Source organism: Falco punctatus (genome assembly GCF_963210335.1).
Source record: "Falco punctatus genome assembly, chromosome: 10".
Lineage (NCBI taxonomy): Eukaryota > Metazoa > Chordata > Aves > Falconiformes > Falconidae > Falco > Falco punctatus.
In genome coordinates this window covers 42,287,857-42,315,213 of record NC_137590.1, presented here as the reverse complement: position 1 = coordinate 42,315,213, position 27,357 = coordinate 42,287,857, and the positions used below count along the sequence as shown (strand labels likewise).

At 55.3% G+C, this 27,357-nt stretch overlaps 1 protein-coding gene across 1 annotated transcript in view; it reads right to left on the bottom strand.

The window, feature by feature from the left end:
* Positions 1-27,357, bottom strand: part of LOC308071030 (hydrocephalus-inducing protein homolog) — a gene marked incomplete at its 5' end in the record, with an annotated part of 98,903 nt that overhangs the window by 27,138 nt on the left and 44,408 nt on the right. The window contains 13 exons of the mRNA XM_080405893.1: positions 323-472; positions 874-1,062; positions 1,148-1,275; positions 2,118-2,292; positions 6,460-6,762; positions 7,636-7,845; positions 8,507-8,611; positions 10,552-10,744; positions 15,612-15,925; positions 16,753-16,896; positions 18,650-18,793; positions 19,894-20,149; positions 22,513-22,751. Coding sequence (XP_080262019.1) covers positions 323-472; positions 874-1,062; positions 1,148-1,275; positions 2,118-2,292; positions 6,460-6,762; positions 7,636-7,845; positions 8,507-8,611; positions 10,552-10,744; positions 15,612-15,925; positions 16,753-16,896; positions 18,650-18,793; positions 19,894-20,149; positions 22,513-22,751 — 2,550 coding nt within the window. The remainder of the gene's footprint in view (positions 1-322; positions 473-873; positions 1,063-1,147; positions 1,276-2,117; positions 2,293-6,459; positions 6,763-7,635; positions 7,846-8,506; positions 8,612-10,551; positions 10,745-15,611; positions 15,926-16,752; positions 16,897-18,649; positions 18,794-19,893; positions 20,150-22,512; positions 22,752-27,357) is intronic.

The following is a 27,357-nucleotide window of genomic DNA, read 5'->3' as shown; positions in this document are numbered from 1 at the left end:
CGCGAGCATGCCAGCTGCTCTGCGCCGGGGCGTTGCAGCCTGCAGATATGCCCACACGAGGTGGAAGGTGAGGGGAGACAGGTGGATCTCCTCCATGTGCCGAGAGGGAGCCACACCGCCGAGCCTGGATGCTCCCTGTGCAACTCCCCGTGGGGATTCCAAAGCGCTTCTCAGAAGTGCGCGCTACAGGGGAAACTGGGGCACAGCGGGTACGGGGCTGGCAGAAAGCTCCATGCGGAGGCCAGACCTCATCCCCTGCGCTGGGCTCTCATTTCCACACTGCCCTGCCAGACCTCCGCGGGGTGACACCTGCCAATCTCACCTCTTCCACGGGTGAAAACCTGACTCGCATGTTGCATCGCTGTCCGGGAGCGAGGGTTCCGGCCGAGGGCAGTGCCTCAAAGACACGGGGCTTGGCTTCCAACTCCTGCAGCAGCTTCCGACGCATGCTCGCTGACAAGCATTTGTCCACCTGGGCACAGAAACCAGGCGTGTGAGGTGGCCTTTGTGGGGACAGACTCTTGGTTCCTGCCGTGCTCTGAGATACTGCCACGGTGCGAAGAGCACCCACGTCCAAACCAGACGTGGCCACCATAACCTGGTGGCACCATAAACGGGAGCAAAGATGTGTAGGCAGGGCAGGCAGATGGGGAGGCACTGTCCTCAGAGGAGGAGGAATGGGTGAAGATGGCAGAGAAGTGAAGCATCAGCTAACGAACAGGTCCAGGCGAAGCAGCCTTGCCCCGTACCCTCAGAAGCTTCCTCAGCCAAGCTGTAGCCCAAGCGCCCAGGCAGCCACGGGGGCAGAAAGGGCAAGAGAGGCAAAGAAAACCCAACCAAGAAGTTACGTGTCACACCTTGTCTGTGCTTTACCTTAACAGGCTCGTGCACGGTGACGAACCATTGACAGGGGACCTGGAGCTGATTGTGGAGCTGGACAGTTTCTTCCCGGCACTGCCCACACTGGACAGCGGAGAACTCCAGCCTGTCCCTGGAGAGGCAGAGGGACGGCACAGTCACGTCGGCACGGAGGCGGACATGGAACGTGGGGCCACCTGCTACCTAGTGAAGGACAGAACATCCAGCTGAGAGACCAGGTGACATCTGCTGCTGTGTCCAGCCTGCTGCCTGCCCCAAAAGGTGGTACCTTGATGGGCAGGAGCACGTCCACCTCTCCCAGTGGCAGGTTGGCGCTTTGTGGGTCAAAGCGCACTCTGAAGGTCTTAGTCTTGCAGCAGGGCAGGCACTTCACATGGTCCAGATCCACACTGAAACCTTGAACAGATGAAAATAAAGCAGCTGAGATACATCTCATGTCGCTTGTGTGTCACAAGCACGTTAAGGCCACGCGGGCGTCCTGGCTGGCAGCTCTGCGAAAGACCCCCTTGTATCCCCGGAGAAGCCTGCTGCTCTTTCTCCCTTGTCACCGCCCAAGGAGAAAGCGTTTTCGCAGCCAGAATCCAAGGTCCACATGGTAAAAATGAAACCCATCAGGCTGAGCTTCAGCAATTCCTTCCTTGGGCATCTCAGGGAAGGATGCACAGACCTCCCCGAAGGAGAATTTCCAACGAAGATTCCCCCATGCTGCGGTGTTCCCTGGACAACAACTTAGAGAAGACACCTGACCACCCCTCAGACACAGCAAGTCACCGTTTGATGGGACACAGCCTTGCCTCAGGGCCTGTCGTGGAAGCCTGTTTTGATACACCAGAGGATCTCACAGGCTCTTTTCTCAATAAAGGCTCAACTGAAGGGCTATGACATCATGAAGTCTAAACAAAGCACTTCCAAACCACAAAGGGTCCCGTCCGTTTGCAACACGAGCCCACAGAGAGCACAAAACCTCGGCTGTCACTCATGGTAGCCAAGAGCAGAAGATGATGAGAGGTGACCAAGGTGATCAGCCCACCTAGTCCCTGAAATGAGGTGTCAGGGCAGTCCCAGGCAGACCAGGTCTCTGGGCACTGCTGTCCAGGAGAATTCAGGCTCTAAAGCACCGAGCAGGGGGCAGTCAGGAAGAAAAAAGCTGTACAAACAGGCACGCAACACGCCCCCACACACCCAGTGACTTAAGCTCATCTGTCAAGCCCACGGGAAGTCCCTCCAGCACTGGTTACCTGTGCCACACAAGGCACGTCTATCAGCGAGGAAGGACACAGGCAACCGCCCGGGGTTGGTGATCTTCACAAGGTGCGTGCGGACGGTACCAGGAATGACACAGCCAAAGTCCAGGATGTACTCAGGCAGCTGAACTCTGAAAGGAAGAGAGACATTCCTTAAACCACAGCCCGGCTACATCTCCAGGTGGACAGAAGACACAAATAAAGTGGGTATTTGCTGCTGTAAAAACCCAGCTCAAGCCTGTGAAAGCCAAGGCCTGACCACCTGGTAGTAACACTTCAGTTAAGTCATGGAGGGTGCAGGTCCTAGGTTTTATCAGCTACCATTGGGACCTCAACACAAAATTGTGTTGAACTGGTCGCAGCTCCTCGGCTACAAAGAGCCACTGTGGCTAAGTCCACCAGACCTCCACTGGCCTCAGTGGAACTGCTAACCTGGTGTACAGCCCAAGCCTGAAATCGCTTCAGGACCTTGCAATGAGATTTGCCTGCACAGGCAATCTTCCCCGCTCTGCAGCCAGGTCTGTCCCCAGAGCAGCCCCGGGAAAGGCAGGAATCGGCACCGACAGCGTTCAAGGGCAGCTCCTTCTCCAGAGCAATCCCACTCGGGAAAGCGCATAAGTGGTCTGTTTTGCAGAGCATTTTCTTCCTGAACTGGAGCCTACCGTGCCCCTGCCTCATCAGGAAGGAGCAGAGGGAAGGACCAAGTCACCCAGGCAAGCCCTACGGTCCCACCAGCATCTACACCCCCTGCTTTAGGGTTTCTCAGCCCGTGCGATTCCCTGCTGGCTTTGCTTAGCGTGGCCTGTTAGTTGGAACAAAGATGCCAGCTTTGAGTTGCCTCTTTCAGAGCTGGTCAGCAGGGACGGTGTCTGTGCTGTCTGGAGGGGCTGGACGGTCTGCACTGGACCCCCTCAGCACTAAGAGCAGAACCCAGCATCTGTGGGGAGCTGAGCACCCCAGGGTGGCACTATGAAGTGAGGACACTCGGCTGCTCACAAGGAGCACGTCAAAGCTACCAGGGTCAGACCCTTTCTGCAGTGCCCAGCTACTGCCAGCTCTGCAGACACCAGGAGCTCTCGGGAGCAGGGGTGCACTGCTGGGTGTCACCCTCGGGGCACCTGGAGTCTCTACTAACTTGAGAAGCCTCCGACGAGCATGCTGGTCAAAGGCCGCTTCCTCTGGGGGGCCGGAGCTGAGAGCTTTCTGCTGCTCCAGGGCATGTTCCTCTATCAGCAACTGCTCCACCTGCAGCTGCAGCTGCGTGTCCCACTGAGGCAAGGAAAGAGAGCGGCTGGTTAGCAAAGGTCCTGCCCAAGGCACAGGCTTGTCTCTGAGAGAGGATCCCACCCTGATCTTGTTGAGAGGGGCGATGGAGTCCCTCTGCCTCGCTGCTCAGCGTCTGTGACACCTCCTGCTCCCTTAGTCAAGACCTGATCTCAAGGGAAACAGACTCCAGCACCTTCGCCTGCCCAGTCACTGTCATTAAAGCTGATCTGGCCAGACAAACAGACAGGCAGGCCAGGAACCTTCCAGAGCTCCGAGTATTTGCCTGCCCCCAACCAGTGCCAGAGCAGCTTGGACAGCAGCTCTCTTGGAAAGGGAACCACGAGAAAGCTGATGCCTCTTGGAGATGACCGCTGACAGCACAGCCCCAGGGCGCAGTCAGGCTGCTGCTGGTAAGCTGGGTCGTGAGCAACAAACCCCTCAGACACGACCCGCAGCTCCTTCAAAGTGCCGGGAACTCAGTCACTTGAGCATGGCCTTCAGGAGCTCTCCCTGAGGCAGTCGGGGAGCTGGTGCATCTGCTGGAGGGACAACAGCCAGAGCTGGGCAGCCCCTGGCGCAGCGCTGAGCTGACACATGCTCGTGGCCAGGTGCGGGCAGGGAGGTCCCAAGTGCCAGCAGGGCCCCAGGAAGCCTGCTGTGGGGTGCCCAGGGCTCGAGTGACACAGGGGCAGGGTGGCACATGCCAAATGGGGCTTCTCACCGCGGTGTCCGCGTCGTCCCTGGGTGGCTCCGCGGCTGCAGCCTCCCCCAGAGCAACTGCTTCAGCTCTCTGGCTGTCCTTTGCCATCTTCTCTTTGGCCTCTTTGAGGACCTTCTCGTATTTTGCATTTCCTGGAGGAAGAAGCGATCCACAAATAGAAGCGTGGACGCCGTGCCAATCCCACTTAAGCTGGGAAGCCCCACTCCCCTGATGCTGGCCTCTCCCAGAAACAAACTCCTTGAGCAATCTATGGGAAGTGGATGCTGCTGCTCCTCTCTGAATCCTGACGTTCACTACCACCCACCTTCCCCCCTACAGAGGAGCATCCCATCCCCTGCAACGCGATGGCAAATCCAACCCTGCCAACATCCCTGCCAGCCCGCGTTACAGCTTCCCCAAGCTTTTCTGCCCAGCCGCCACCTTCCCAGGCCTCCGACAGATATGCTGGCAAGCTCTGCAGGGTGGTTCCTGGGGCAAAGCCCACATGGGCTCACCTGCTAGAGACCCAGGAAGCAACCCGAGGGTTGAGTGTTGCTCTGACAGCCCTGAAACCTCCAGGCTCGGTGGGGGTGGGGGTGAGCTGCCCTGTGGGCATATGACATGGGGAAAAAGCCAGGGGACCTTCCCGTGGAGCAGAGAGGCAGTGCTCACCGCTGATGTTCCTGGGCAGGTCCAAGCAGATCCTGGGAAGGGTCCCTTCTCCTCTCAGGGTGATGCTTGCTGGTTCCAGGTGACCCACTTGAATCTGCAAAGCCCTGCAGAAGACTCCAGGCACTCCTGGCAGGTAACAGACTTTGAGCACTTGCTCCTTGCCAGGTCCAATGTAACCCTGCAGGGCATGGGAGACAAGAGAGGGAATGCACCAAAGAGCGTTTGGTGGGGGGACGGCTCAGGCGATAGGCACACTGAGAAGAGAAAACAGCTTCTCCTATGGAAGAAAACGTCAGACAACACGGCCTTCTAGCTTTCTCGTATCCTAAAAGCTCGAGCCTCCTACACCAGGGTGCAGTATGTCCTTCAGAGGGCTCGTAAGGCTGCATTCCCACAGCACAGACCGCCCTTTGCTCAGCGGGAGCGCAGCTCTGCTGCTCACAGTGCTTACCCTCTGCTAGCAAGGGCCAGACTGAATAAAGAAAAGCTCTTTTACCAGCTGCTGCGGAAGACGAGCTAAGGCCCATGCCCTCAGCAGGGCCAGCAGCTCCTCACACTGCACGTCAGCGGTTGCCAGGCTGCTGCTGAAGGGCCTGACTCATTCATCATCCCAACCAAACATCTCCTGCCTGCGTGGTTACACCAGGGGTGCGTGAGCCCATCCAGACTCACAGCGACCTGCAAACATACATCTCTGGAAATGCAGGAGCAGACCAGGACAAATTCTAGGGAAGAAGGTGTTGCTGGGAAGGACATCTCCTCCCTGGGCTTCCAGAAAGGCTCTCCAAGCCTCAGGCTGGGCTCACACCAGCCACATTGAGAGCACATGGAAGCAGACAGCAGCATGGCTCTGGGTGACCGGGCACAGACGCAGACGCCTTGGGCTCGCCCTCTGCACGCTGGGCTGGACCCTCGGCTCCCCGCTCCCCTGCACGCTGCAGGGGAAGCCGCTGAGCGGGACAGCTCCTGCCACTTGGTCCCCTGAGCCCGTACTCCAGCGCACAGCGCAGCTGCAACAAAGGTGAGCCCTGCCAAGCTGCCAGCACCCACGCTGCTGCTGCAGCAGCTGGCTGCACGGGTCCAAGCAGAGCTGCGTCTTCGGAAGCCCGCGGGAAGAGGGCATCAGTGTGTCATCCCTTGTAGGAGACGGGCATGAAAACAATGTGAAAGCCATTTGGCTTCCTCTTCCCCTTGCAAAAAGGGACAAAGATAGGAACGCTGCTTCAGCTCAAAGACAGCCACGCAGGACTAAGAAGCTGGGGCGCCGGGATGCTGCAAACTCCTCTCCTGGCTGTTCCAGCCCCGAACCTCCCTGACCCCCTCGCTGCCCCACAAAACTGCTGCGAAGCAGCAAAGCTGGAGGAGGGACCAATACAAGGGCTGCTAAAATTTCTGGCAAAGCAGCTTCATGCCCAGGCAAGACAGTATTTCAGTCCTGCTTAGTGCTGGCAGGGGGCAGGTGGGGTTTCTTACAGGCAGGGACAGGGAGTACGTCCTGCTTGACCACACAACCTGGGGAAGGTGACCCTCACAAGAGCCTGCACCGTCTGGCTCCAGTGTCGGCACAACCACAGAGCTCAGCACTCGGGGTCCAAAGAGCTACCAAAGCCCTCGTGCCTCCCGCCGGCGGCTGCTGCAGGATGCCAGAGCCACCCACCAGCAAAGGCCATGAAGGGGCTCTAGTAGGACTGCGCTTGCTCGACCTTCTCTGCCACCCAGCAGCAGTTGCTTACAGCCCTGGCTCTCCGTGCCGGTTTTGTGGCTCTGTCTTCCTTTTCTTTTTTTCCACCCGCCCCACCACCTTTTTTCCCTATAACCCTCTCCTGGGCAGCCTGGCCAGGGTGAATCACTTGTGCTACTCACCATGCTGGGCACGGCCAGGGGCACGCCAAGCGGAGGGCTGTCCGCAGCGGCTGCGCTGGAGCCGAGCACCACGTAGGTGAATCCCACCTTCCCTCTGTTCTGCAGGGTGACCTCCGCTTCCTTGACTTTGTTAAACAGCTGGAGAGAAGACAGAGGAGCGGGAAGTTACAGACGCAGGTCTGCTGCTGGGAGTCTCCTTCCCTTTTCCCTGGCTTGAAAGCACATGAACACAGCGCAGAAGCAGGGAGCGCAGGGGAGGTACAGGCACTGCGGTGTCCTGGGTTAACCTGGGCGACCCCCAGCCACAGGGTACCCCTTAGCCCTACGCAGGAACACTATTGACGGCAGCACGTAGAGGTGCAGTAATAAATAAACCAGGGGACACAAGCCCTCTGCTCTTTAAGGTGTCACCTAACAGCCAGCTGAAACAAAAGAGGAGGCATCGAGGCATTTCAGAATAAGAGGCACCTGCATACAAGTATTTGCAAGCAAAACAGAAGCAAAAGTAGAGACAGACAGGGCAACAGCCAAACAGGGCCAACAGCTGGAAGGGTCTGTGGGGATTTTAACTGAAAAGAAGTGCCAATTGTTCTGGGACATTCTCTCCAGCTGCAGTGACTGGAAGCCCAAGTTAACTTCCTCCCCAGTTTATTTTGTTGGTTAATCAAGAGCATTAAAAGAAAGCATCTCCTTGGACCTCAGGCTTTAGGAACGGATGGGCGGATGAGGGTCCTGGGGACATGTCCCTTTGGAGATCACCACAGGGTCCTTGCCTGTCCCGGGAGGCAGCGCTCGTGACCTTGAAGAGGAGGAAATCCCAACTATTGGGGGGGTAGAGATGGCCATTAAAAAACAACTCTGATGCAGAACGTATCACCCAAAGGCAGTACTTCCAAGCGACAGAGCCAACAGAGTAGCTGGGAAGGGAAGAGCGCCCTAGACCTAGGTGGGCAGCAACGCGCCGGCGACAGTTCCAAGACAAGGACCTCTGCCAAGAGAAGCGTGCGGTACCTGCAGCCCGCAGTCGATCTCCGTCACGTCAAGGAAGTAGTTGATGAGCGAAGCCTCCCCACTCAGCGCAATCTCGTAGGTCGGGCCTCCCTCCACACTGCACAGCGCCGTGACACGGGCAGCAATGTTTGTGCGGCCAACGAAGGTGAATGTGACGCGCTGGCTCTTGCCCGGCGGCAGCACGCCGTACAGTGGCAGGACATCAAAAACCTGGAGGCAGGGGAGGAGAGATGGAGATGTCGAGCGTGGAAATTGATGCAGTAGAGCAGCCGTGGCTTGGAGCAAAGTACAGATGTGGCTGGAGGGGCCTCTTCATCACAGGCGAGATCACCCTAATCTCATTCTGCATCCATTCCACTTACCGGTGGGAGAGACCCTGGGAAAAATCTTCTCCCATACTAATTAATGTATTAATACACTAAATTAATTTGGGATGTCTCCTGGCAGCAAGACATTCTCTCAGCTGAAGAACTTGCCTTTAAAAACACTTTTTACTGCCTTCAGAAAAACACAAGACTTGGAGATGAGAGCCCTTGGAGCTGGGGGTGGACTCCAGCCCAGCTCGTCTGACTCCTGACACTTTTCACTCTCTCTCCGACCCGCACACTGCTCTCGCAAAAGCTACTGCAAAAATTTCCTACCGAGCACCTGATGAGTAACAAGACGAATAACACCCTCCACAGGCGCTGCACAGGCAGGACCCTCGGTCAGCCCTACATGGCCGGTTGCTTCAGCAGCGCTGCGCAACGTGCTGGGAGGGATGCGAGGCCACTCCGTGAGCAGCACTGAGGGCCACCAGTGGCAGCGGGGGCTACGTAACTGCTTGCCACGCTGGGAGCCCAGCGGGGAAGTGAGACAGATGCCCACTTACCTCCTCCGGTCCCGAGGGGAGGGGCTCCACCTCCACAAACCGCATCCTTTCCTGGGTCCTCACTGGCCTCCGACTTTCCAGCTCCACAGCAGCGGACGGCAGCAGCTGGAAAACAAGCACCATGGGCTACAGGAGGCAGCTGGCTGGGCTGAGGGGGATCACTGTGCTGCAGGCTCCACCGCCTCATCGAGCCAAGAGCAGCTAAGATGGGACACAGGCACACACCAAGTACGGGGACGCCTGTGCCATTAGCCGAGTGTGGGTCCAAGACCCGTGCAGATGAGACACGAGGTGCAGGTGGAGCCCGTGTCACACCGGCAGGCGGGCTCGGACCCACCGGCTTGCACGAGGAAGCGGGGTGCTCCCAGCACCCTGTCCTGGCAGGGACCTCGAGGGCACGTTGCACCCTCATGCCACCCCAGCTTTGCTCACTCCTGCCCAAGAAACGCACCAAACACCCCACCCCTGGACAGCTCAGGTTCTCCATGACAATAATAGGAATGCAGCTGCAAGCGAGAAGTGTCAAAAATGGGAAATAAGGACTTCAGAAGTCCTTGGCACAGCTGTCCCATTTCAGGTGGTGCTTAGCTTTCCCCTTGTGCGCTCATCAGTGCTGGAGGGCTGAGGATCGCCATTTCTCTCGAATAACACCATCCTGAAAAAGGCAGCTGAGATGTTTTTCTGTCTTGCAGCAGCTGAGGGCTGGTGTTTAACCTCAGAGGTGCCATCCTTTAAACGGAACCTCGTCCCTGGGCTTCTGACCCCTATTTATAAGCAAGGGCTTTGTGATTGCTCTTGAAGTTTAAGAATACCTGCTGCTTCGGTAACATGAAGGAGGGCTTTGCGCTGGGGCTCTGACATGGGCAGGGTATGTACAGCACATCCTCAGACCTAACCAGAGGCTACATCTCTCCAAGGAGATAAAGCACTGGGGAGGGCTGAGCCTTCTCACATCTCAGTGCTCTTTCTGTTGTCTCCACATCTTCCAGCCTGCAAAGCTTTGCCAAGGGCATATTCCCAAAGACGCTAACCCACATCTTTCCCAGGCTTATGGTCTCCCACCTCCCCAGGAAGGCTACATGGGCATTGCCTTGATACAGTGACACAAGCAGAAGACAACGCTGCAACCCAGATGTATCCTTTGAAGCAATTTTGGATCCTACCTAGCCATATCCCCTTGAATTTCCCTGCTTTATCTGTGCATACATGGCAACAAAGCAGGGCACGAAAATGATTTCATGCTTCTATCTGAAAACATTCAGCCGCGCTATTCTTTATGCCTACCGGGTATCCTTTTTCCTGATTCAGAAAACACGTGCAGAGCTACAACATTAAAACCACTGATATTTAGATGTCAGCAGGTGCGACCCCCCTCCTTGAACTTAACACCAACTCCGGCACTTTCAGAACCTCCTGTGCTCTCCTATATCCTTTTTTATTGCCCCAGGAGCAGCCTCTGTCCCACGTGATGCAAAAGGCGCCATCAGCTCCCACTAGCACCGAGGCCAAGCTCCAAAGCACCGAGGCTCACCAGGAAGGTCAGCAGACCAAAGGCTGTTTTCCATACTAAGAGGAAAAGACAGCGACTTTGTCAAGTCTCCATTTATAAAAAGGCAGCTCTGTGGCCATCGCTGCAATACCAGGGCTCGGGCGAAGGCAGAGACGTGACAACGGGTGGCTCTAGCTGGGGCTGAGAAGGTGGCACATGGAGACCAGTACTGGGCAGGGCTTGACAGAGGAAGGGAACTGGAAGCCTCCACATCACGGTGCAGGTAAAACCCCTCCTTTCACAGTGCAAAAAAAACCCAACCAAAAAACCCCAACCTCACCATAGGTCAGGAGGACCTGAATGGGCTTCTCCAAACAACACTACCCTACTTGTCCCTCCCCATAAGCCCCGTGTCCAGCTGCTGGCCCTGCTGCCCAGCCCACTCTCAAGGCACATGGCAGCAGGGCAGCAAAAAAGGGACGCTGGCACCAGCACGGCTTTTTGGTGGCAAGCTGGGGGAGGCAACGCAAAACAGTGAGTGTACAAGAAAATCTACCTTTGCTTCCAGGGAGTCCTCTGCATCTGCTGGCTCTTGGGCAGGATCCCCCACTGCTCCCAGGGCTTCAGCTGGCTCCTCTATGCATCCATCAGTGACACTGCTCTCTGCAGATGCCGAGTGCTCCGAGCAGGCTCCCTCCTCCTTTGGTGGCTGGGGTTTGATGAAAGGTTTAGGTGCTGGAGGGCTGAACCTGGAAGAAACCGTAACTTCAATCATGAAGCTGCAGCAGGAGGGAGGAAGACCTGGAGAAGCAGTTCCTTGGCAGGACGTGGCCCCTGGGTGGGCACTGGTGCCGCCAGCCCAGGAATGGATCCGACCTGGCAGCTCCAGAACCAGGATGCAGCAGGTCAATGCTGGGGGCTGCCCAGGGACAACGCCGGTCCAGCAGTGGCAACTGCTTGCAATGAGGAACTGCAGATATCAGAGGTGAACACCTTGCAGGGAGACAAAAGGACAAACTGCACAAAAAGGTGGGACTGAGACACAAAGGGGCAGATCTGGATGGTGATGAGCCAGCACAGACCCAGTGCCGCAAGGAGGTTTTCAGCTCTTCTAGGTATTCACCCTGAATTTTCCCCTGGGCGGTTACGCACAGCTGCGGGTCAGGACCAGCAGTGGCGATGGCAGGAGCAGGGACGGAGCCCGCCGCCTGCTGTGCCTGAACCCCGACGGAGCCAGCACGAGCCCAGCACGGGACACCTTCGCACACGCAAGGAACACGGGAAGACACGCCAAGCAGCTCCAGGCAGAGACTCACAATTAAACAGCCCATTGATCCCCGATGAGCACCAAAGCAGCCGCGATTAGTGCTTTGGGGAAGGAAACGCTGGTCATTTTTAATCAATCTATTCCAATCGCGACACCGAGATTCAGCTCCCTGCCGTGCCGCAGGTACTCCCTGGCTGCAAAACAGCAGCTCAAACCGCACCTCGCGCCAAAAAGGCTGCAGCTCTGCTGAAACGAGCTTCTAACCGGTGTGGCACGTCCTGATGCCATCATTACCTCCCCAGCATTTTCTAAACACAAACTGTTGGAGGACAAATTTGACAAACGGTTCAGCAAAGCAGTTCAACCGCTCATTTTGCAAACAGAGCCGAGTTTATCCTTTGAGCAACAGCAGCCAGTAAAAAGCGTATGGGTTAACGTTTTCAGAATTCCCAAATGACTCCAACTATGGTCCCTGTATGAAATTGCAGCAGGTGCTCACAGTAGCTCTGCTTGGATTTCCAACGCCACGTGGAGGGACGCGCTCGGGCCATGCCTACCTGCCGCTGTTCCTATTCGTAAACGTTCCCCCCGCAGTCAAACACGGCACATTTTTTACAGCTGGGAATTCAGTGCCTTGAACCACGGGCTTCAAACAAAGATTTGTCTTTAGTATCTAAGGCTGGTTTTCGTTTCTGGATTACAGGCTCTGCTCTTCACAACCTGGAAGAGATCCCGCCTGACTTGCCCTCCCTACAGCGACATGCAAGAACACGGCTTCGCCCAGGTGAGCCCCTGACAGCCCTCCCTCCGCCTGCTGCTGGGACGCCACGGGGACCCCGAGCGACAGCTCGGCACCATCCGTGGGGAAGAACAAACCAGGGCTGGAGGGGATGAAGGCGCTCGCTCAGCCCTGCAGCGCATCGCCCACCTACGGTCCCACCCACGCAACCCCTGCTCCTCTCAGCCCAGGCACCCGGGTGCATGTTGGGGGGCCCTGACGGGCGACCAAACTGCCCGACACCTCCAGCGGCCGCTGACTTGGGCAGCTCCGTAAGGATGAGATAAATCCAGCTCAGCTGGGACAGTGGTGCTTTTGGGCAGCCTGCAGCTGCACGCTACCTTTCCCTGGCGGCAGGGGAGATGCCCACAGTGTCGGGCCACCAAGAGGAGCACCTCAACACCCTCCAGCCACGCACCAGCCCACGCACCCGTTGGGCGCCTGGGTCCGGCCGTCATCGCGGCAGCTGTCCCAGAACCGCTCGCTACGATGCACATGGTGAGGAAATGAAACCGCAGCTCTTAGAGTGGCTCGTGATAAATAATGCGGCTTAGTAACAGCTCCCGAGGAGAGGGAAACCCCCAAGATGGAAAAGCCATAATCATTTATTAAGGTACCTCTAGTTCTACAGAATGGTTTGAGGCAACTTCACCAGACCGTGGTGCCTAGACAACAACAGTATTTTTCCCTCTAAAGTAGAAGCCCTCCGGGACCCAGTGCTGGGAGATGATGTGATTAGCAAGTCCTGCTGCAGAGAAGCGTGAAGCAGCACAGCCAGGGACTCTTTCCAGTGGGGGAAAGTCAAAAAGAACAACAATGAGCATCACATGAAAAGGAAGGGAGTGAGGAACCCGAGATGTCAACAGAAAGCTGACCCCAAGGACACGACATCTTCCTGGCACTGAAGGGGGTTGGTCCTGGGAAAGAAGGGCAAGATGATGAGATGTTCGGCATCAGCCCAGGCTTGAGGTAACCCTTTCTCAGAATCGGGACCTTCTGGGCAGCCTCCAGCACTTTCAGAGCAAGGCTGTGAACGCAGGGATGAAGGCAAGGAGCAGAGAGCGGCTCCTCCACCTGCAGAAGGCACCAGCCCCAAAGCAGAGGGGCCAAAGGGCTGCGGAAGTGCCTCCACCAGCACACTGGAGTGGAGATGAGGAGCCTCCTGACATAAGCAGGTCAGCCTGGGGCTGGAGGGGCTGACAGCAAGGTGTTAACCCCCCTGCGTCCATCTCACCCAACCTGACCACCCGTCAGATGAGACAAAATGGATCCAGGTATTAACAGGGGGGATTCAATGGCAGCACAGGCACACTGACAGCAGGGAGAGAAGAGTCCTTCCTGCTAGGGCCAGGACAGCCTTGTGCCACCCACCATCCAAACCGCTGAGACATTAGGAAAAAAAATCATCTCAGCCTGTCTCTTGGTTTCTGAGCCTCCTAAGGACACAGCTTCACACCACTCCCCACACCCACCTCCCAAAATAGAGGAGCCAGAAATCACACCGCTTCTGCAAACCGCACGTGAAGATTCAGGCAGGATGACGTGACCTTGCCAGCTCAGGCTGTGCGAGAGCCACCACCAGCAGGACAGACACCCCAGAACGGTGATCGGAAGGCCCGAGGTCCCTGCAGGTCCTGCCAGCACCAAGGACACGTGCCAGGAGCCACCACCCCTTTGCATTAAATGCAGGAGTTTTAACAGCGCTGAGGCTGCTGCCCTGGTGCGTGGCACCCACACGCCCAGCATCCTTGCCCAGGCCCCCAGGAACCACACGCTGGTGCATCCCTTAGGCACAGCCGAAGTACCGGGGGAAAACAAGCCCCCCAACAAAGCCCCAGCTCTGTCACAGGGCAAAGCACCAGAGACCATGCACCCCTGAGGCATCTAAACAGGCTTATGGACCCCGACGATGCACTTTGATTTGTCCTGCAGGCCAACAGACGCAGATTGAAAAGGGACTTTGGAACAAGCAAGACAGCTCAAGGGTGTTTGAAACTGAAAACAAAACAATGTGATACAGAAGTAAACTCAAAACCTGCCCAGTGCACCCTGTGGGAACACGCGGCTTGAGCTGGGCCACCTGGCCAGCAGCTGGGGAAGGTGGTGGTGATGGTCTGCCCTCGCCAAGAGCAAACTCGAAACTGCATTTTGTCCCAATGCCCTGATGCCTATTTCTTTGCTAGGATAAATTCCTCTGCTGAGCTAAGATTTGTGCATTTACTGAACCACCCGTTGACATTCAGACCAGGCAGCGCGGAGACAGAGAAGCAACATCATTGCAGTGAGATCCGACACCTCCAACTGTCACTGTGCGTGCCCTGGAAATGACTAACCGCACAGCAATGGCTGGACTGTGTTGCTGATACGATTGCTCAAAGTAGCAGCGGTGACTAAAGAGTAAGGAGGAAAAAATGGGTTGACCAATTAGAAGAAACAAAAAAAACAAACCCACTTTAATGGCATTTTAGGGTCTGTTCTTGAAGGCACCGCGCATGAAGGGCCACACCAGACTGGCCGTTACCTGGTAAGACCCCGCTGTGAACGGGCTACCCCAGTGTCCACAGCCTCTCCCCCAAGCCCTCCTCACCGCCATGGCTAATGCCAGTGCCCAGTCTCCTCTAAGCCAAATTCCAACTCCCTAAACAAAACTGTTTATTTATGATCTCTGTTATTTGCAATAGCAGCACTTCAATGCGCAGTGGTTAACTTTGCTCGGTTTCCCAGGGCATTATGGAAAAAACAGTTGCTACTGTCATTAAAACCGCCCAGACTAGGCTTCTGTACTACGCAGAGAGGCCACAGCGGGAGGAACTGCTAGAAATGTGTTTATAGATGTGCTGCAGCACCACTGCAAGAGTGCTCTTGGACTTGGAAACCACTGACCAGGGCTGGATGCCCTGCCTCCCAAGGATGCTCAGACAAGTGCTCCCACCGACACCTGCAGCTGGACCTACAGCCCCAGCAGAACCTGCCGTTTTGGCGAAAAATGCTGAATCAACTGCACATCGCATTCACAAAACAGCTAACAGACAAAAACTCCCTTCTCCAGGGTGGTGTTTGCCTCAGGCCACCAGGGTCTGCGAGCACAGCTCTCCACAGCAGCTTTCCTTCCCGGGGAACCAGTACGGGGGCTACAGCAAAGCAGCAGCAAGGGACCGGGGCAGCAGCAGGTCCTTCTGGTGGCAGCGCCTATGTAGGCTCTTAGGATGAAATGACAACGTACAGGGTCGGCAGGGATGGAAAACCGGTGATGTTACCGTCCACGTGCCTAAGCGTGGCTTTGTAGCTCCAGAGGCACAGCAGGACTCCAGGGTATGGGCTAAGCAAAAAGCGTTAGTAGTGTCATACAGCCCCAGCTCGGCTGGAGAACAGGGTCTCCCCCCCAGCGTCCAGCTGGCGGAGATCACCTTTTCCCTGAGCATCTAGCCTGACCACGGCTGGCAGGTGTTATTCCCACCAGGGAGAGCTGACAGCTGCTTGCCAGATCCCAGGCAAACGGCCTGGGTCTTCGCCAGGTACAGACAGGACACTAGGAAGAGGAGCTTCAAGGAGAGGGCAACGGTGCACATACCTCAGCTGGCTCGCGTGGCCGCCCGTCAGGAACGACCAGTGGTACCGGACGAGAAGCGGGCTGCAGTTGGTCATCTCAATGTAACGCTCCACCTCAGTGTCATTCAAGATGCACCCAAAGTCCACGGCCATAGTCTGGAACTGGAGATTGGGGAAGAAGACTTCTCCCCGAACAGTGACCTGCTCCTCGCGAGGATGCTCGAGCAGCTGTATCTTCAGAGCCTTCTCTGCCACCCAGCTATTCAGATGCTCCTCGTGAGCAGGGTTAAATCCGATGGAGAAATGACGTTCCTCCCCTACCTCCAGCTTCATTGGCTGCAAGGAGATTAAAAAGATCAAACACCAGCGTAATGAAGTCCAAGGCTGGATAGCATGGAACATGTCAATGTCTTAAAGCATGACCTCAGCGTGGGCTTCTCAGCCCACCCTGCACGTTCTTTACAGCGAGTGCCTGACTGCAAGCACCACGCTCTCGTCAGACTATTGCAGGCTCACGTTTCTGTGCTTTGCATCGATACCAGGGGGAAATAAATATTGTCCTACTGAATTCTGGACCCACAGAGGCTCTGTGCTAAACACACAGACGAACCAGCACTCCGGCAAGCCAGGGCTGCTGCCCTGACTCCAGAGAAACTCCTTTATCCTCACAGCACAAGTGCACCGGCACGGCAGCCTCAGCCTCGCAGGGGCCAGTCACCGGCACGGCACAGGAACGGTGCCCGCACCTCCACCAGCACGTGTCCAGCACAGCCCACGTCCAGCACCTTCCACCACCGACAGGGCAGGTGCCAGGCGACAGCGGGAGGAGCATCCTCAGCCTTCCCGAAGGCAGAGCTGCCCTCACAGAGAGCAAGCTGCTCTTGAGGTTGGCTGAGGACGGCTGCTGCAAGTCCCAGGAGATACCTTTACTCCATGGCTTGCCCAGCCCTAGGTGCCTGCTCCCTTCTCCTCATGGCTTTGAGCCACGAAGTATCTTCCCAACTCGGGTATTTTTGTTTCTTCCAGCAGCTCGCTTCAGATCTGATTGAGTTGGGGCCAGGCTACTGCTGACTCTGCAGAAGACACTGCCAGAGGACTTCCCAACAGGAACGCACCGCCACATCCCTCCTCCTCAAAGCCCACCGCGGGAAGGTCCTGCTCACCTGGACATCTGCAGGGAGGGGCTGCTGGGCCGCATCACAGACTCTGAAGGGTTGATCTAAGGCCAGGACGACGCTCAGCGGCAGGGAGGACATGTTTTTTAAAGAAAGGGGCTTATGCTGTAGGCTGAGGACGTCACTGGGTAGCTACAGAAAGAGGAGACAAGAAAAAAACAACCTGAAGTGGCCACGCACCTCCCTTCCCTTCCGACGCATTTCAGAGTTTTCAACCCCAAAATTGCACATATCTCTTAGTCACTGTCTGTATTAGTTTCTACCCTTCTACAAGGTTTTTCTTTCAGAACGTCAGGTGCTTTTCACGTTTAGAAACCACAGCATCCCCCAGGGGGCAGGGAAACAGTCTCACATACAGACGAGGGAACAGCACCTTGAGAGGAGGCAGCTGCTTGACCAAGGTCAAAAGCAGAAAGTGAACCCAGAGCGCTTGTCTCCAGTTTACCCTCTCTTGGGCAGAATGGCACAAGACGATTTTCACCCCCAGTCATTTCCTACAGCCTTAGTGGCTCCAGGAGCCTCACAAAAGCAGGGATGCTAGTCAGAAGAGAAAAGCAAGCAGGATTTGGCCTGGAGCAGAGAGCCTGCAGTAGCCTAAGGTTAGCTTGCAACATTTACACGCACAAACAGCCAGCTAGAAACCTCAACGGTCTGGTTGCAACGTGTGTCCTGCTGTCCCTGCTCCAGTGACAAAGTGTCTGTAGCCTCACAGTTAAGCTCAGCCTAAGCTATTTCTTTCTGTTTATGCATCGCTCTGGCCTTCCTGCAGGGTTCACATCAACTAGGCAGCGGTTGGGAAACTAGTTCTGGCTGTATCGATATCCAACAGCTGCAGCGTCATAGCACTCGATAAACTAGAGCACAGGGCATCAAGCAGAACACAGGCAGACATCAGGAACAGCTGAAAAGCTTCTCATTAAGTGTGAACCACCCGCTCACAGGATTTTGTGCTTCTCTGGAAGCCTGGGAACCAGAGGAGAGGCCTGAAAATACAGAAACTAAATAATGAACCATCTTCTCTGTTTCAGACACCGCGTGGGAGAGGGAAAGATGATGGAGGAGTCAGGACCCAGAGACTAAAGGGCTCCTGTTTTGCATCGGTGTTGTCATCACTACAGCTGAGGGATGACTGCAGGTCCTTTGAAGGAGGTGAGGCTGAGGGAAACGCAAAGAGCCAGCATCCATGCCAAGAGCAGGGAAGGCAGAGAGACAAAAGATGACAGTTTTCCTTCACCAGCCTGAGGAATTGGCAGGAAGCTCCATTCTTCTCAGCTTCCCTGCAGGATCGGTGTTCAGACATCCCCATGCCTTGGAGGAGCCTCAAAAACCTCCCTTCATCTTGACTACACAAATGCGTGTCTCTCTGCAAGTGGCTACGATCCCCCCTCAGCGCAGCAGCTGCAATCTCAGCGTTACTTCGCTGAAGTCAGAAAACCATCTCATCGCTAAGAACATCCTCACTTACTTCACAAAGCACCTCAGGAAGGGCGAGGAGGGGTTTAGCATCGCTCAGCTGCAGCGATCGGCTCTCCCCCCGGCAGCCCCAGCGCACAAGGCGGCTGTGCAACGGCCACGCTGCGCTCGCGGGTCCCACTGCCTCACCTGTGCCCTTGGCGCAGCAGCTCCATCCTGCCTCCACCTCGAGAAGGGCAGAGCTGTGACTGTCCCCGACCCCAGGGCAGCGAAATCACCATCTCGGCGGTAGAACCATCTCGTGGTAACGGCCAAAGCTTGCTCTGGCTCGAATCGATAGCCGAAGCCCCGTGGACTTGGGGAAGCGGTTTAACCGTCCCCATCCCCCCCATGTTTAACAGGCACGCACACCCTGCAGTCTTTCGGCCATCAGCCACGCTCTTCAATGCCAGGATGCAATCCTGAGACTTACCTTCTCCACCCGGAATGCGATTTCTCTGGTAGACACTTGCAGAACGGGATCAACGAACTCACACGTGATGTCCATCTGCATTATCTGTGCCTTCCCCGCCTTGCTCCCCACCACGGCGTGACACAGCAGCCGCTCCTTCACCACCTGCATGCAAGAGTCACGCGTCACCCAAGCAGGTGCTGGCAGGGCATCCACAAAACACGCTGCAGTTGCTAGCCACCCAACCACGGACACTATTCCTGCCGCAACTTACAGCCACTGCCCTCCTCAATAGCCCCCTCCTCTTGTTATGCTGCATCCTGTTTATGAGGGCACTCAGCTAGCTGAGCGATCAAGCCTTCTGCAAGCTGCCACTGAGGCAACCCTTGCAAGCACCTTTCAGATCATTAGGAACAGCAGGAGCTTCATGAAGATTCATTCCACATTTGCTTAAACACCTGGGCCCAGCGGTCCCAGAGCCAAGGAACGTACACCAGGGTTAGCTGGCAGCTCCTCTGCAGAGTGGGATTTCCCCTGGCCTGGAAAGAAGGGCCCGGGGGGGAGAACACCCTGTGACCCTGCTGAGCTGCCACCCAAGGGTGCTGCCAGACCCGGCTGCCCTTGGGACACCAAGGCTGGCTGAGAGTCTGGGGTGAGCTGGTATGGAAATACCGACAACAAGTCAAGCTGTCAATTATAACGGTCCCTGGGAACACTTTCCCACGTGGATGAACGTCACTCTGACCATCAGGGCTGGCACGCACTGTTTTTCTCCTCCAGGACTCAGCGCTAGACAAGCCTCTGCCCATGTTTGTCTGCAGAGGAAAAATGATGCTGCTCTCGGACTCTCCCTCTCTTCACAGGTTTAGTGCTTGGGTTTTTTTAACTCACTCTTCACCACATCTATGACCTCACATGTTTTCATTTATTTACAGCCTCTGCTCCTAGCCTAAGTGTAACTTATTTTCTCCGCCCTTCCTTTCTGCCTCAGCACATGACACCCTGTAACCTGCCCTCTGCTTCTGAAGCAGCAACATTCCCTTCAGCCAGCATTTTGGTACCAGCGAGCTGGGTTTATGGTGACTATGGAAACACTGATGGTGGCCAGCAAGGAAAGCAGCCGGTGCTGCCATGGTAACTTGTGGCATTAAAACAGTTTCTGGAAAGCGCTTGCTCCTTATCCCAAGGCAAATGTCAAAGGGTCGGAAGAAGCCCCAGCGGAGGTGACCTGGTGGGGAGGGCGCAGCCCTCATGGGGCAACTCACCTGGGGAGTGCTGGAGGAGCCTTCCAGCACCATCTCCACAGTCTTGCCCGGCATCAGCTCTGTCCTCAGTGGTTGAAGCTTAAACACAGGGCAGGCAGGTTTGGGGCTCTGGAAGGAATCTGTGCCCTTGGTGTTACTGACGGCACGGAGACGGTCACGATGGCTGAACATGGGGAAGCCTTCTGTTGACCAACACAGCTGGTGGGTGCGTCGTCCTCTGTTTGTCACCTTGAAATGGTAACAGCAGCGATCAAAGCTAGAAGAAGAGATGGAAAACGTTATGGGGGCTGCTATTTCCCAGTGGTCACCCAGCTTCAGCACCCCAATGGCGTTATCTGACCGCACGCTCAGCAATAAAACCACCTCTGAAAAGGCTGACCTAGCTCGAAGCTTCAGCCAAAGCCAGACCCCGGCTGGCCCTAAGTTCAGCAGCCAGCAGCTGGTCAGTTTGTGTACAGCAAGGAAAAGCTTCGCAAAGATCCGTCACCTCAGGTACTCGTGAGCAGAGCATCACCCTTTGGTGCTCAGCACTCAGAGGGTTTTCCCAAGGTGCGTCCTGCAGGTCTCCCTGCACCAGGCACGAAGCTGGTCTGACCTGGCTGCAGGTGGGTGGACGAGCAGCTCTGCTGCCATTTCACCTGCTCCTGGGGAGCTGCTGCCTCAGGTGGCTTCCTCTGAAGATGCTACTGGGGAGCTGGCAGGGTGCAGAGACTCATCTGGAGATCTGGGCACCAGTTATCCCACCGCCGGGGCCCATCTTACCCCCCCCCTCACTCCCCCATCTCTTAGGGAGCATCCAGCTCTCCCTGCCCCCAACGCATCAGCTGAACAGGGCAGCTGGTTTTGTGTCTTAGGAAGGTAAATGCACTGTGAGAACGCAGGATCAGCATAAGCTTCCCCCAAGACAAACACAGCAACAAGACCCGGTCTACCAGCTGAGGGAATGGAGTGACAACAAGAGATTGATCACTACAGCTAGATATAAACCGAAACGAATATTCAATGGAAATTGGTTCCATTATGTAAAGAAGCACTAACTGCAGGCCAGCGTGGAATAATTATTCTACCCTCTATAAATCTGAGCACCACCAGGAACAGAATTGTTCCTACAACAATTATTGGGTTTTTGAAAGGTACAGAACACGTGGCTTGCAAAATGCATGTCTGCCACAAGCAGCTAAACACCAACACAGAAGTGACAGATTAGAACAAACGAGTCTTTGAAACACACTTTACAAATGATGTGTACAAGGCTTAGTATGAACCGGTTTTCTGTTGTGGACAGCGGCAGATGAAGGCTGGGGGAAGCTCTGGGTAGGTGCCTGATTTGTGGCTCTGGGAAAGCCCACCTCATCTGGGATGTCACCTGGGTCCCCCCAGCTCACCTGGTGGCAGCTCTGCACCCGCTGCCAACGGCGGCTCCCAACTAGCTTGCGGGCAAAGACACGAAGGGGGGCAGAGGACAATGACACCAATCCCACCCACGCTCTCCCCTCCACTGTGCAGCCCATCTGTGGCTGCACAGAGCACAGGGCACGCTGGCCAAGTGCCCATCTCCCTGTAACGTCCCTGCTTACCTGGGGGGCTTGTGGGTGCATATTTAACACACCCCAACGCCCCACCCCACCCCACTAATCTAGCCTAAATGCTTAAGGCAGCATCAACCTCCTCTTTCTAGCCCAAAATTTAGGTATCGGAGCACTGTGGAGCCTCTTTGCAGCCAGCAAAAGGAACAGGCACTTGGAGAAGAGTATTATTCTCGTCCCAAGAGGACTCCGACAGCAACAGCGCTTTGAAAAGGCTTATTTTTTCTCCCATTTGTAAGAATGTAGCCAGTTTCAGACACACGCACTAGGATCCGTGAATGCCCCCTTCCGAGCTAAGCTCTTTCAGGTAGCACATGCAATTTATCCCACCCAACCTCAGCCAACTTCTCCTCTTCTCCCGCTCAGAGCTGCTCCTGCAGGCACCCTCGCTCGCTTCTGCCTCGGGCTGCCGCCGCCGCAGTGCTGGCAGACCGCAAGGAACGCAGGCAGGGGAAACGAGGGAAGAGCGAGCGCCTCTAATAAAGAGCGGCCCAGCAGGGGAACCGGGGAAGACAAGCAGACTGATGGATGATACAGGGCAAAGAAACTCTGCAGCTCCTCCAGGACTCCCAGGCAGAAGGGAAATAAACCAGCACCATTAATTCAGTCGAGGAGTTGCTAACAAGCTACCACCAAGGTTTTCCACTCTTGCGAGAGAATAGTCCATAGCGAGTGGAAAGGTAAGCAACGTTATTGCAAACAGAAATATGTTTATACTTGTAATGTAGCATTTTCCAGCAGGAGGTTTCTAGGACCTGCTGTTTTCCTCCAGCTCATTCTTTGATAAAGTACAGAAATAAATATATTCCAACTAAAAACAAATCGGGGACAATCTAGCAACTGGTTTCCATTTTGGTCGTTTCTGAGGGTATCTAACAACTTTCAAACGGCCATAGAACACTCCTAAAGGAGTTCCTGTGGCTTCGGTGAAGCAGAGCCAGGACCTCGAGCACTGAAGAACAACTAGCCTGAAGGACTACAGCAAAACTCCTTGCCGAGCCCACGTGGGAAGCGGGAGCCGAGAGATCCCTACCTGAAGTGGAGGCCCAAGTTGAGCTCTGGAGCAATGGGTTTGTCGGTGACAATCGTTGTGCCCGTGCCAACAGCCTGGACAGGGATGACGTAGGTGTGGCTGTTCTCTATGGACACCTTCACCTCATCCTCAAATCTCTCGGTGTCGTCCAAGTTTGCTATGATGGCCACAGACACCTCGCTCTCGGGGGGGATCACTCCTTTACTGGGTTCAATCCTCCAGCGCGAGCGTTTGCCAGCCTGTAAGATGAGCCAAACAGTAACTTAGGATGGAAACCATGGACCCTGGTCTCCTGCGGGATGCAGAAAAAGGATTAAAGACATGAGGGTAAAAACCATGAAGGCTTCCTTTCCCCAACTCGGAGCTACAGTGCCTGGAAACAGCACCCGTGCAGGAGCTCATACAACCTCTATTTTACCCTCCCTTAACAGACCCACTTTGTTAACCCAGCTTTGTCTGACCCAAGGGATGCTCACCCTCAGGAGAATGCTATTGTCCCTCCAGCCTCCCTCTTGGAGGGCACACCCAGGGAAGCCACTTGATATCTCCTGGCTTCCCGACAACGGTGGCCGGCTCTGCCGTAAAGGCTCCAGGCCAGAGGAAGCCAGGACTGCTCCAGTCCCCCCGCAGCAGCCACACGGCTGGGGGATACTGCTGAGACCCCAAAGAATAACTTTGCAAAAGCGGTTGATAAAACCCCAAAGTCTTCTTTCCCAAGAGTCAGGCTTCTCAACAGCCCCTCAAGGGCTGCAGCCCTCTGTTCCCACGGATCATCACCTGCAGTGAGGTGCCCCAAGGCCCTCTGCTTTGGCAAAGTCAGCTCTAAGTGTTTATAGCAGGGCAGCGAAACAAGAAGCAGAAAGAAAACCACAAGACATGTGCCCTGTGGGCACGGCCTGGGCTTCCCAAGCACTCTTTTCCTCTGGTTCCTCACGGGCCTCCCTCTACGGATGGGGCAACAGAGGTGCTGGACCCCTCCAGCCCACCTAAAGCCACATTCACAAGGAGCAAGCTCGCAGAAGAGAAATGCACGCAGTGCTCCCGGGCCAGCAGGAAATGCACTGGGATGCAGACACGTGGCTTTCAAGTGTCCGTCACAGCATCAGTGCTACATGCATCACAGTTCAGCGCTGTGTTTGGGATGGCAGGCACCACTCATCCAAAACTCTACAGTACTGTCGAGAAGAGGGTTACTTTCCTTTTCTTTTTCTTTTTTTTTTCCCTTTAAATAGAAAACAACGGTGTGCTCAGAGGCCTGACATGATAAAAGCAAGTGCTCGATCCAGGTGAAGTTAGCTCAAGTTTCCGTCCGTCAGGCTGGCAGCTCTGAGCTCTAACAGGACACCAGCCAGCCCAAGGGAGAAGAGCAGCAGAAAACCAAGCAGCACTTTGAAGTCACAGAAACATTTAAAATAACACCCCAAAATGACCTCTGCTGACAAGGTGAAGGCTAGCTGGAGGCCAGGGAAGCGATAACTTGCTGAGCATTCAGGGTCCCAGCAGCAAGCGTAGGTGCTCCAGCTACGCTAACTCCTTAGGCTGGCTGTGCCCTCCATGTAGAGCAGGTCAGGGCTGCATGCCTGCATCCCGTAACAGAGCGTGCCAAAGGCATCAAAACGATTCCGGGCACCAGCAACATTTATACACTCAGCTCCATTTCATTTGTCCTCTAGGGCTTCAAAAAAAGAGTCTTGAAAAAAATTTTTAAAAAAGCAAGATGAGACTGGGATGGAGGCAGGTGGCTGCCACGGGGTAAACACTGGGGCCTCACTGACCACGGAGGATTCCCACCAACCCTCCCCTGTGGTCCCTGCAGCTGGTCGCTGGCCTCGGAGGCATCGGCTGCGCTGCCGCCAGCCAAGGGCTACCCAGCCAGCTCATTCACACCGAGCCAGTGGGCGTCAGGTTTTCACTGACGTTAATGTACAACTTCTCCTCCGATTCACGCTGACACAGGGTAGCTTGCTTGAAAAGGAGACCCGATAGCGCTGCTCCAGAGGTGAATCTGCAAGTCTGCTATCTGACAAAGCTCATTTATCACAGCTTGGCAACAAGCCGGGCAGGAAATTGTACCCAAGGAACTATTACTGAGGAATAATGACAGGCTGTCTCGATGGAGCCAGACTCGCAGTGTCCCGGGGTGACCCAGCGCAGACCCACCGTGCCCTGCCAGGCCAACAGCCCACTCCGGAGGAGCACGATTTGCATCGCGTCCTCATCCTTTCCGTTAGCATCTGGTGTGGGTCCCAGGGGCAGCACAGCGCACCACTGAACAGGAGACCTGCCAGGACCAAAAGGCTCTGCCGGACCAGCTCCGCTCAGGTTTTTAGGTCAGCTTCTGCCTACACCGGTCCAGGCTGTGTCCCAGAGACAAGAAATCCCTTGGGAACACGCTAAAAGCATCCATCCCCCTGCTCTGAAGGCCAAAATCTAACTTCTGACAAGATCCCTGCTCCTCGCTTAGGCTTGAATGCTCCAGAACACGATGCAATAGCTGCACGTGCTGGGCAGACAAAGACAGCGGCTATTTCTGTCCCTGCAGGAGCTTGTACCACTGGACGCCAGAGTCAGAGCGCCAGGCAAGGGCTGGCATCAACCGCTTCGAGAAGCTCAGCGCTGAGATCGTTAGCTTCTCCTGGGACAGATTTCATTGGGAATAAGAGCTGCCAACGTTTGCTTCTAGCGGGCATCAGCGCGCATCAGAGACGGACGGCTGGATGGCTGCCCCAAGGGATGGCTGAGGAGCCACCAAGCTGCCCTCTGCAAGTTACTTTGAGCCCGTTAAGTGAAGTCATCTGGTCATTCCGGCCTTGCACGAGTGAAAGAAGCAGCAGAACTCAACATGAAAAGTGCAGCTGTACTTTACCAAGCCATAGCTCTGGCGAGAGAGTGCTCACACCTCGTCAGGCGGATCCACCGACCCCGGTGGGGGTCACGCACGAAGGGGAAATAACCCCCCGCCACATCAGCTGCGCACGGAGCCTTGTCCCAGGGGCTTTAGCTGTCCTAAGGGGCGGGAGCCTGTGCTCTTCATAGCAGAGTGACTCCTCACCCGCACAAACGGCCAGTGGCAGAAAGAGCCCAGAAGCACCCTAAGGCCCACAGGGTGGGGATCAGAGCACAAGGCTGGCCGGATGCTCCCACCAGCCACCAGCCTCCTCCTGGCACCTCGGCACCAGCATCTCCTCGGCAAAATCAGGGGGACCGCTTTGGTTGAGCCTCTGCCCCAGAGCACCAGCAAGGAGATGTTTTGTGAAATCGAGGCAGAGCCTCTAAAGCCAGTGAAAAAAAAAAAAAAAGAAGAAAAAAAAAAGAATTAAAGTGTGGCACTCACTGCCACCAACAACGGAGCCCAATTTGTCACACTTGCTTCAGCTAACAGCAGCTGCTGAGTGAGCCAACGAAGCTTGTCTCCATTTGTGTCCCCTGGCCATTGCTCAGCCCTCCAGGTCCCATCTGCCCTCCCCGCTGGGCTGGGGAGACCAGTGCCACCACTCTGCACATTGGGGCTCTCCAGCCAGGACACGGACACGGCTTGGCCAGCTGCTGCCAAGCACAGGATTGAACAACCAAAATCCTCCTGCTTTTCCCTCGGGAAGAGAGCTCAGCTGAGTCACTCTGGCCTGTAGCAGCGTAACTGCTTTGAAGACTTCTACCCTTCTTGAACCCTGTTGGCCAGCGGGTGCAGCACAACGTGACAAGTTCACTTTTCCTAGATGAGCAGAGTAACAATTTCTTCCATTACTGAAACACAGCAATTTTGAAAGACCATGAACCCATAGAAGATACCGGATGCCATAAAATCCAAACTCTTCCCTAAGGCCAGGTTTCAGGCACCTTTTCCAAGGTCTCCTCCAAACCTTTGCTCTCCCTTTTAAGGCCCACGTGCCCTGGACCTAAGCCTGAGTGACACTGGGAGGGACACAGCCTTCTACCTTCCTTGGCTTTTGGTACAACCCCTCACCAGCATGAGATTGGATGCTCCTGGCCACGAGCCATGTTCACGACTGATGCTGTGTGTTTCCAGGCCCTGTCAGCTACAACAAAGGGCTCCGGCAAAACCAAACTGGGTGGAAATGCACAAACTGGTACTGCTGTATAAGCAAAACACAGCCTTTAAACCCAAACCAAGGGTTTCATTCTAAAGGTGAGCTTTTGGAGCACCATGAGGCTCTGGTGGGACAGCTCAGGAAAGAGTTAAGCCTATCCATCTTCAAAACTTCTGCTCACCTTGGAAGAGGCCACATATGCAGGGCTAGTGCTGCCCGTACCCTGGAAAGTTAATTTAACCCTGATTTCTAAACAGCACTGCAGATATCATGAGAAGGGCGCAGCACTGTCTGCCTCTGTCTCACTATGAGCAAACACTGACAGGCTGGCTAATTATTCAGCTGCTTTGGGGGCGGGGGGAGTGATTTACAGTAGATTTGAAAACCACCCTCTTGCTGATTGAAGTCTGCTCCGACTTCAGCGAGAGTAGCAGGGGAGAACTGCAGACAATGCTGATGTGCTCTTCAAAGCCTTCACTGCCCGCAACCTGCACGATTTGCTCAGAGAGCAACAGAATCGCCCGTCAGCCAGACCCAGAAACAGAGTCACTAAAGCAGCATCGGCACCGTTTGGAAGTTTATCTCCGTGTTTTGCGGTCTTTCCATATGGCCATTGCATTAATAAAAGCAATGTCATCAAAAGCTTGAGGGAATAAGCAATGAAATTAGTAAATGAAACAAATCCTGCACTACAGGGGAGCAGAGAGTATGGGAACTGTGTGTTCTGCCCTTGCTTACACCGCACCTGACCAACAGCCTTTATACGCTGCCTGAAAAATCCATGGAGTTATCCACA